The sequence below is a fragment of the Eurytemora carolleeae genome, unplaced genomic scaffold, assembly GCF_000591075.1.
Source record: "Eurytemora carolleeae unplaced genomic scaffold, Eaff_2.0 scaffold90, whole genome shotgun sequence".
NCBI classification, from domain to species: domain Eukaryota; kingdom Metazoa; phylum Arthropoda; class Copepoda; order Calanoida; family Temoridae; genus Eurytemora; species Eurytemora carolleeae.
Genome location: NW_019396120.1, coordinates 408387 through 419858, shown reverse-complemented (window position 1 = coordinate 419858; position 11472 = coordinate 408387). Strand labels below are relative to the sequence as shown.

Genomic DNA, 11472 nt, shown 5'->3' with positions numbered 1-11472 from the left:
ACCCAAATTTTCTTACATTAGTTGACATGTTTTCCAAGATTAAATATAAAAGTTTTAAAACAGAAAATAAAGAGCACATAAGATTGCACTTATGTTACTGTAAGATAAGCACTTTTAATCTAAAATCGTCACTAATATTAATAATTTTGTCAGACACAATAACTGAGTTGACACTTGTGACGTCAGAATATACAGCTGTGCTAAGAGTGTAAAAATTATACGTTGCCATCTATTGTACTAGAATCTGTTTGGTTTAATGTTATTCTAATTATATATTTTATTTCTCATAATCGCTACTTAGTCCGAAAGTTTAGACGGTGTATAAATAATAAATAAAAAATGAATAAAAAATGAATAAAAAAATGAATAAAAGCACATTTATGATAAAAATAAGACAGACCAACCCCATAAAAAGGTAAAAAAATATTTAAATTAACGAATTTTTCACATTTTAGATATTGGCTTAAAATAAAAAATGAGAACATTTGAAATGTTTCGACCTTGAAGTTATATTTCCAATTAATCCTAGATGATCAAGCAAGGTGTTCTTTGCTCTTGGTAGGTCTGTATATGCGGGTCTAGAGGTCTCTAGGTATCCTGGTATCCCGTTTGGATGGAATATATTAGGATGCTTACTGCTCAACAACTGTTGTTTCAATCTTACCAATATTTCTCTAGTCATTTAGAGGATTCATATTTCTATCTATCTATCTATTTATCTAATTATCTATATATCTATTTATCTTTCTATCTTTCTCAAAACTAATTTATTAATTATATTTTAGATCTGAACATTCATCTTAAACGTTACGGGTTACCCACAAAGGATGATACTTCAAAGACGACATAACCTATTTCAATTAGTCCTAATTCTAAGATACTGCAGCAAAATAACTTATTCTAATTCTTTTCAGATTATTTCTAGCCTCAACTACAAGATTATATTTTATACAGAAGATCCAATTCAAATTTAAAATCGAAGTTTTTTGTCGGTTTAAAAGTTTTATCCTTTGTGTGTAACCCTGTATATATATAAATGTCTATTTTTTGGGATCTTAATTTATATATCTCTCCGTATACAAATCTTTATTTATCTATATCTTTCTGTATGCAAATCGACATAATTCAGATTTGTCCCACAATACTCAGGAATGTCTCCATGACTTGATGTTTTAGTTCAAGTTAGGTTTTCTATCCATCTATCCATCTATCCAACTATTCTTGAATTTAGCTGTCTAACTATGTATTTAGTATACTGTCATCTGGACAATATGGAACATTCCATCTAATATTGAGAATAGGTTAGGTTGGACGGTTAGTTGTAGTAGGACGGATAGATGAACTAGGACGAACAGATGTACAAGGACGGATATATTGACTAGGACGGGTAGTGCGACGAATATTTGTAACAGCACGGATATTTGTAGTAGGACAGATATATGTATGAGGACTGATAAATGCATTAGAATGGAAAGATAAAAAAATGAAAGATGAAGTTGAACCAGGGCGGATAGACGTATTAGGACGGAAAGATGTGGTAGGACGGAAAGATGTATTAGGACGGATAGATGTATTATGACGAATAGACGTATTAGGACGGATAAATGTATTAGGACGGATAGATGTATTAGGACGGATAGATAAAAAAGTATGGAAAGATGAACTAGGACGGGCATGTTATTAGGATGGATAGACGTATTAGGACGAATAACGTATTAGGACGGATAATCGTATTAAGACGGAAAGACGTAGTAGGACGAATAGATTCTCTTCTCTTTTTTATTTATCTTCTCTATCCGGGTATCCCTGATCTTTTAAGCCGAAGCTAGGTGCTGGAGGGGACGGGTTGGAAGTGGAGTTCAATATCACACATGGTTCTCAGGTTCTCTCTGCTCAACATATGGTTTTGGGGCTCAGGGTACAATTTTATACAGGAGACGAAGTGAATGAAAAAGTTAACAGACAATTATTATAACTTAGATAATAACAGTCAGTCGGAGAATTGTTTAATTTCGAACCCTGTCAATCCGTCCGACTCATTGAAAACAAATTCAAATGAAAACAAGGATAATTATCCGTCGCTAATTGGTTCCATGTTGACACCATCCGTGTGTCGGTTCGTCCTTGTTTACTCCGAGTTCTCCAGGTTCGGAGCCTTTGCTGTCTCAACCTCAGCCTAGAGACAGGTAATCTTATCCAACCTTCTCATTATTGTAATATCGTGATGGATAATTGTGGGGGGGGGGATTGAGGGGTAAAGAATTTTGATTATTTAGAAAAAAGGTGTTTCTGGCAAATTCTAATATTTCTAATCCCTACACTAATGCAGATTTGAATTTTATCCTTAGTTTCAGTTTTTTATTTTCAATCATTATTATTTGTGAATTCTTTTCAAAAACAACCTTTCATAATACTTTTTTTGGATCTTTAGTTTTTTCTTCTACTAAACTTCTAAACCTGCTGGTTTTTTCTCAAATTAAAGTTAATGTATTTGAGAGCGATAAAATCTCTGCATCCTGATTCATCTCTCCCCGTCTCCATAAGATTTGAACTCTCTCCGGTTAGAGAATATGAATAGCTTATTATGATTAATTAGACAAACAGTTTCTCTCTAAGTCATATTTTCCAGTATCTCCGGGCCCCTTCTACATCTCGGAGTTTTCCAGTATCTCCGGGCCCCTTCTACATCTCGGAGTTTTCCAGTATCTCCGGGCCCCTTCCACATCTCGGAGGAGATTTCTTTTCAAGTGACATATGCTGAACCCAGTATAAAGGATCAAATCAATGCTTCTTTCCTTAGATTGATTTATTGCGTGAAGTGGGATAAAGTCGCCACTGAACATTGAACTTTAATTAATTCAGGAATTTGCTTCTTCCAATTACCTACTTAATGATTCAGTATAGATTTTAATAACAGGTTGGGACGGATCGCCAGCAGCTGGATTTTGTTGTTACAAGTGTATCCCTCATTCCTTCCCACGGTTTTACTCCGACCCGTCCCGTCTCCGTCTCCCCGCGCTACGCCGCCACTCTCCGGCTTTCTCGGTATAAATCCGTGAATACCGGCCCGTCTGATTCAGTCGCAACTTGACGCTCACGTGGTACAGACGTAGAAACCAGATACAATTTTTAGAAATGGCACCTATAGCACAATGTGAAATGAACGAATTGAACGAGGAGTCCATGTCCAGGACGGATCAGTACAGGAAGGTGATGAAACCTCTCCTAGAGAGAAAGAGAAGAGCACGGATTAATGCCTGTCTTGATGAACTCAAGGATCTCATGGTGTTCGCTCTGCAGACAGAGGGAGAAAGCATCTCCAAGCTGGAGAAAGCTGACGTGTTGGAGTTGACTGTGAGACACTTGAGGAAGCTGAAGAGACAGCAGATGTTGGCCTTGAACCCTGGACTTGATCTGGATAGATTCCATGCAGGATATACTGCCTGTGCTACTGAAGTAAGCAAATGTCTTGCTTCTACCGGAGTAGATATTACAGTTGGATCTCGTCTTATGTCTCATCTTGGTCATAAACTAAACACAATAGAAACCTCAAGAGTTTCTCCTTTGAGAGTAAGAGTTCCATCCTCTCCCTCATCAGACTGTGGATACTCTTCAGGAAGAGATTCATCTCCTTCTCCGAGCAGTATTATTTCTCCTGTTTCCGGACTTTTACAGATCAGTCCTTCCATCAAACCTGAACCTCAGCTCAGCCCTGTCTGGAGACCCTTCTAACTTGGCAGATTTTTCCTAAAATATAGTATTTACTACACAACACATCAGTTTGGCTTCCATAATTATTATTTTACAACTCGTACTGTGATATATGCACAATAAAAATAAATATATATTTATTCTTCAAATTTGCCTTTTTATTTGTAAAAGTAGTTTAGAGAAATGTAACGAGTTGGTTCGAGATATGAAAAGAGAACTATGGTTAGACAGTTCTATAGATTAGATAAGCCAGAGTTTCAAATGTAAAAATAAGGTTTAAAAAGTTCGTTAAAATCTTCCTTCGAATCCTGGACCAAAATCACCTGTTTGATTCATTTTATCCTTGTCTGTTGGATCAGTTAGAGTTGCGTGTGTCTCAGGGTTTGGTGGGAGAGCGGAGCAGGTGCAGGCTGCATTCCTGAGAAGATAGAACCCAACCAACACCTGCTCTCATCTCCCACATATTCTCTTTCACGCTCAGCGTCTTGCGTAATTATGATCCGCCGTAACGATTCAAAAAGAATAGAGCTCACGTAATTATGCGTGCTGGGCTTTTATGCTTCTACATCCCTGACCTTAATCCAGTGATTATGCTTACGGGTTTATAAACAGAGAAAGAGGCCGATGAATCAAGATATGCAGATACATACTAGATTATACGCAACAATGGTAATTCAAGTATTTTAAGATTTAGTTTAAGAAAAGAATGGAAAACAGGTTCAGCGTAAAGAGGAGAGTTGGATAATCCTGAGAGAGAGAACGTGAAACTAGGACCTTAGAATTCCAAGATTCGAGAAGAAGACCATAAAGTTGAAAATTTGAGAAAGTATATGCAGCCAAATTAAATTAAGGGAGCTACAGTGATAACCAGAAAACTGTAGAATAGAAGACGACATTAAAGCAAAACAGAAGTCCTCATGTTCTTTAGTCCATTTAAAGTCATAACATGAGTCTAAAAGTCGTCGACTTCATATTTCAGAGTTTTCTGGTTCTCACTGAAGGAACTTTTAAATTGAGTAAATAGAATAGAGAAACTTTCAAAATAGATAAAAATAAATAGCTAGGCCCTTTTATACAAGAGAATTAATATGTAGTAATTTTAAAATTGAAGACAGGGGCGCCAGAAATTTAAGCCGCGACTCAAATTCTATAAATTCGAACTCAGAATTAGGATTGTAAAAAGCAGAAATAAGAAGTTTTAAATAAGAAATAGAAGAGCATTAAGTTTAAAAACAGTGACTTTAAGTTTAAAAACAGTAACTTTACAAGAGCACCAGACATGTTTGAGATCAAAAAATAGAGCAAAGGAAGAATTTCTAAGAACTTTATAGATGTTGTAATAAAAAGAAACCACAGGAAATTGAGCTAGGAATTTTAAGGAGATGGAAGGGACTTATATTGGAGAAAAATTAGGAGCGTTAATTTCACTATCGACTATCTACAAAGCATCTCCACACAAAATTTCGATTAGGGTACAGTGGTCATCGTATATACAGGGTTACCCACAAAAAATGAGACTGTAAAGACGACTGGAAACTTTTAAAATGTGACGATCCCTTGCCTTAGATATAGTAATCAAATGGCCTATTTGCTGATTTGGCAAAGAAAGAAAGAAGATTACAGTTGCAGGGATTCGTGATTTCCTGGAAACAGACAACATTAATTCCGTACAGTCACGTCTCTAGTCTGAAGTCTCATCCTTTGTGGGTAACCCTGTAGTGTATATACTATAAAGACAACTTTATAGTTTAGTTTTTCATACAAGCAGAGACAAGTTAACAAAGAGAATCTGTTAATTAAAATATTTGTTACTTAAATATTAGTGTTTAGTTCTTGTAAAATCAAATTAACATGTAAACAAAGAGAATCTTTTAATTAAAAAAATAATATTCTTTGTTATTTAAATATTTGTGTTTAGTACTCGTAACATCAAATCAACATTTAAACAAAGAGAATCTGTTAATTAAAGAAATAATATTTTTTATTTAAATATTTGTGTTTAGTACTCGAAACATCAAATTAGCATGTAAACAAAAAAACGCTGTTAATTAAAGAGATAATATTTTTTTTATTTAAATATTTGTGTTTAGTACTCGAAACATCAAATTAGCATGTAAACAAAGAGAATCTGTTAATTAAAGAGACAATATTTTTTGTTATTTAAATATTTGTGTTTAGTACTCGAAACATCAAATTAGCATGTAAACAAAAAGACGCTGTTAATTAAAGAGATAATATTTTTTTATTTAAATATTTGTGTTTAGTACTCGAAACATCAAATTAGCATGTAAACAAAAAGACGCTGTTAATTAAAGAGATAATATTTTTTTTATTTAAATATTTGTGTTTAGTACTCGTAAAATCAAATTAACATGTAAACAAAGAGAATCGTTTAATTAAAGAGATAATATTCTTTGTTATTTAAATATTTGTGTTTAGTACTCGTAACATCAAATCAAACCATGTTAAATAAGATTTCAGTGTTTCCTAATTAACTTTCAGATTTAGTCTCGTTCGTATTTTGTAATTTCTAACCGAATCAATAAAGATGTGCGAACATTGTTTAGACTCGGAGAAATCCAACCTGGTTTCCGATTGTATCCGATAAAGTTCCATGGTAAGGATGAATTCTGGTTGCAAGGTTCCACTCCAGATGATTTCCCACACCACGGAGAGGAGAAAAACCGACCGAGAAACTAGGAATGAAGAGAACCAACCCATCCATGTGTAACGTTCTTTACCATGAGAACTAAGAGAGAATTCTTTAGATTCATTACGTTATATATAAAAAATAGTAAATGAATAGTAATCTCTCTCTCTCTCTCCCCCCCCCCTCCGTCTTTACTGACCATCTTTCGGTATTCTTTAGCAATTCATGTTTAATCTGCATACATTCAAAGATTAGATCTAAATTTTATATTTATATTGAGCATCATGCATAATTATTAATTCTGTTTTAAGTATTTTCTCCTTTATTTATGAAGGGGGGGGCACGCGTTCACCACGCGTGGTGCCCCCCCCCTCTCTTTGGTTTTGACTCCTGAGGAAGTGGTTCTTGTTCTGCACCAGTTCATCTCCGTGGGATAGCTGTTGAAGTGTGACTGAGAGATTCAAGCAGCTGCAATCTTCTCCCACAACCATCAAGACTATTCCCAGATCCATGCGAACCTTCTCCAACAGCAATCCAAACCCTCCGCAAACTTTCTGCCGTATGTTTTATTTTAAGTGAAATTAAAAAATATATCAAATTGCTAAGTTATATCTTTTTAGGGTTGAGGTTCATGTAACATATAAATCTTCACTCTTCATCCCCTTAACCTTCTCCAGTTCCCCTTAACACTTTCCACACACCCTTAACCTTCTCCAGTTCCCCTTAACCTTCTCCAGTTCCCCTTAACCCTCTCCACACACCCTTAACCTTCTCCAGTTACCCTTAACCCTCTCCAGTTACCCTTAACCTTCTCCAGTTCCCCTTAACCTTCTCCAGTTCCCCTTAACCTTCTCCAGTTCCCCTTAACCTTCTTCAGTTCCCCTTAAACCTCTCCACACACCCTTAACCTTCTCCAGTTACCCTTAACCCTCTCCAGTTACCCTTAACCTTCTCCAGTTCCCCTTAACCTTCTCCAGTTACCCTTAAACTTCTCCAGTTCACCTTAACCCTCTCCACACACCCTAACCTTCTCCAGTTCCCCTTAACATTCTCCAGTTCCCCTTAACCTTCTCCAGTTCCCCTTAACCTTCTCCAGTTCACCTTAACCCTCTCCACACACCCTTAGCCTTCTCCAGTTCCCTTTAACCTTCTCCAGACCCCCTTAACCTTCTACAGTTCCCCCATATCCTTCTCCAGTTCCTCTTAATCTTCTCCGGGCTCACTCAACCTTCTTTATGTCCGTCCCTTCTAAATTTTCTTCAGTCCCTCTTCGCCTTTTTCTATCCCCATCTGCACCTTCTCTGGTTCTAACAACCTTAGTGGAAACAAGAAGGTAGTGGATGCAAGGAGCTAGTGGATACGAGTGGCTAATGGATACAAGGAGCTAGTGGATACAAGGAGCTAGTGGATACAAGGAGCTAATGGATACAAGGAGCTAGTGGATACAAGGAGCTACTGGATTCAAGGAGCTAGTGGATACAAGGAGCTAGTGGATACAAGGAGCTAGTGGATACAAGGAGCTAGTGGATACAAGGAGCTAGTAGATACATGAAGCTAGTGGATACTAGGATAAAATTGATACTAGGATTTAGTGGATACTAGGATTTAGTGGATACTAGGAATTATTGGATACTAGGATTTAGTGGGTAAACTGAGCTTGTGGATACAAGGAGCTATAGGATACTAGGATATAGTGGATACAAGAAGCTAGTGTAAACTAGGATAAAAGGGATACAAGGAGCTAGTGGATACTAGAATAAAGTAGATACAAGGAGCTATTGGATACTAGGATATAGTGGATACAAGGAGCTAGTGGATACTGGGAAAAAGTGGATGCAAGGAGCTAGTGGATACTAGGATATAGTGGATACAAGGAGCTATTGGATAAAAGGATATAGTGGATACTAGGATATAGTGGATACTAGGATATTTGGATACAAGGAGCTATTGGATACAAATTACAAGAGGAGACAAGTTATTATAGGATACATTGAACTAGGAGATACTTAAACAAGCCTGAGAGAAGTTTAATATTTTAGAGAGGATGAAGGGGGGGGGGAGTAGGCAGTTTGGTACAATAATACAGGCTCCTGAGAATTGAAGAAGGAAAAGGAACCGGAGAGAATTATGAAAAGATTAAATTCTCAACCTGTCACGATTATCTAAACTGTCACGCCACTGCACTACCATACTAAGGGACTGAGATTAGTCCTAACGTTTTTTAGTATTGTGTAGTTACACTAATATCCTAAATACAATACAGGGGACAATATTTCTTACATAAAATAAAGAAATCAAGTTTTTTGAGGCATAAAGGGACTGTCAGCTTTATTTCAATTGACCTCTGACATAAAGAATGCCATCACCGATTCACAACGGTATCAATGAAATATTATAATAACAGAAAAAATAATGCTTAGAGAGTAAAACTAAGAATTAGTATACTAAGAAGCTTTGTCTGATCAAAATGAATTAGATATCCATATTTTACTTTTAAAAATTGGTTATTTCAATTGTGGATTTGCAGTAAAAGTGAGTTGAAGATGTCTTGCTTCAGAAACAATGCAGGAAGTTGTGAGAATTAAACACCTTTTAAGCTGGAAAACGACGTTATTAATCAGATAGAGGTTAAACGGGTACCGTTGTGAATCGGTCTCTACGCTTTTTAACAGGAGAGTCATTTGAAATTTCGCGTGACGTCAGTTTTCAAAATCAAAGATTACTAAAACTCAAAGTTTGTAAACAAACCACCTTTTATATACAATGATTGTTCAGGCCCGGTCCTCCAATCAGTTTATAAAACCAGTTCCTGACCTGTTCTAATACGTCACAGTAAATGTAAACAAATCACAACTCCCTTTTCTATGTTTACTCTCATCCCAATTTCTGATATTAAGTAAGTCTATCCTAAATCTTGTTTTTTTAAATATGTGTACTAAAGTAAGGGGGGTAGATTTGAGTACACATTTGACTGTGAAGTATTAGGGCAGCTCTGGACTGGTTTTTATCAAAACAATAACAAGGATTACAAACAAAGTAGCAACTTTAACCAACCTTAAACCAGTTCCTGAGCTATTTTAATACGTCAAAAATGTAAACAAACCCTATCCTTCTCTCTTTAGTTCTACTTTCATTCCAATTTCTGTCCTGAAGTGAGTGTATCCTGGTTTATCCTAAACCTTGTATCTATGTTGGCACGAGCCTAGCTCTGTAACCGTGGGAACAGAACCATAAATGCCAGAATGAAACCTAGGTTAGAATCTCCAGGTTCTACTCAGTTAAAACGCCCATCACGAACCTAATCATTATACTTCAATCAGCTTCAACTCCAACCTTAACTGATTTTAAACTCAGACCTACTGGAGCAGAACTAAATATCCTGCACTAGTACACAGTAAGATAAAACTAATCGAAAAAGTACAAAACAACAAAGGAATTGAGTCTTTTACCACAAACTCTGATTTTCTAATCACTATATCTTTGTAACCAAATGTTGTAAACCTTAGATATTTCAAACTATGAATTCTGTTAGATCAAATAATCTGAGTTTGAAATATCAAAAGTTTACAACATCGTGTTCTAAAGATATTGAGGTTTAAATATTTGATTTTGTTCCAAAGACTCAATTCCTTTTTTACATTAATACCAGAATATCTGTATCAAGTACCAGAATATCTGTATCAAGTACCAGAATATATGTATCAATTATCAAGCACCAGAATATCTGTATCAAGTACCAGAATATATGTATCAACTACCAGAATATCTGTATCAAGTACCAGAATATATGTATCAAGTACTAGAATATCTGTATCAAGTACCAGAATATATTTATCAACTACCAGAATATATGATGTATCAACTACCAGAATATCTCTATCAAGTACCAGAATATCTCTATCAAGTACCAGAATGAATGTATCAAGTACCAGAATATATATATCAAGTCCCTGAATATCTGTATCAAGTACCAGAATATATGTATCAAGTACTAGAATATCTGTATCAAGTACCAGAATATATATATCAAGTCCCTGATTATCTGTATCAAGTACCAGAATATCTGTATCAAGTACTAGAATATCTGTATCAAGTACCAGAATATATGTATCAACTACCAGAATATCTGTATCAAGTACCAGAATGTATGTATTAAGTACAGGATGTCCCAATAAACATGGGAATTAAGAGACGAATTCGAAATCGTCTTTCTAAAGAATTAGCGTTGTGTACCATATTTTATGTCTTACCAGAATATTATTTGTGCAACGTATCAGAAAGTAAACCGAGCTATGTACCATGTAACATGAAACATTGTCCCAGAACACTACGTGTAATATTCACCAGAGAATAATAAATAATATGGAACAGGTTCAATTTTACAACGTAATTTCTCTAAGTATTGTTTTTAACATTTGATGGGAATTCACTTGAAAAATCCTGCTTTTAAGTATTCTTTATTTCCAGTAAAAACCTTATCTTTCTTAGGAGCAAAAACCTTGAAAATGTTCAGATCATTTATATTTTAACTATATCTTGGCTGGTATATTAATGTTGTTGAATATACCCCAGGACGTATTAAACCTAAGCTCCTAGCTCTGAAAGAACTAGGGTCTGTATTGGGTAGCGCGAGGAGCTACAGTGACCAAGTATGAATTACTATAATTTTGAACCAAGTAATGATATAGATGATCCCACTGACTGCCCTGAGATAAATGACCAAAACGGGTTAAAATAATAACCAAAAAAGTATAGTTTAAGTGGTTTAATATTTGGACCGTTTCTAAATCTAGAAAACAATAAAAAATTCTTGATTTTTATTTTTGTTCAATGTTCACTGTTGAAATGGATTGAAGCTGAACATCCTAGGTATTTAGTGAATTCCATTATAATTAATATACTATGTAAAATTCATTCATATTTGGATGAAAATGAGGGCTAATGGCCTAAATTATGCATGGTTTTGTGGTAAAAACTAAACCACCATACTCTCAGTGGAAGTCTGTTAACCACTTAAAATACTTTGCATTGTTTTTTGTTCTTAGTTTATTAGGAACCGTCAGGTGCTACTCAGAAATCGACTTTCATCTGCATAAGAATGTCCTACCGGT

General features: G+C 35.4%; 1 protein-coding gene across 1 annotated transcript; it reads left to right on the top strand.

Annotated features, from left to right (window-relative positions):
- Window positions 1-3070: 3070 nt before the first annotated feature.
- Window positions 3071-3860, top strand: LOC111695510 (enhancer of split mbeta protein). The gene has a single exon (XM_023464864.1). The coding sequence runs from the start codon at window positions 3136-3138 to the stop codon at window positions 3730-3732; it is 597 nt and encodes a 198-aa protein (XP_023320632.1). The 5' UTR covers window positions 3071-3135; the 3' UTR covers window positions 3733-3860.
- The last annotated feature ends 7612 nt before the right edge of the window (window positions 3861-11472 follow it).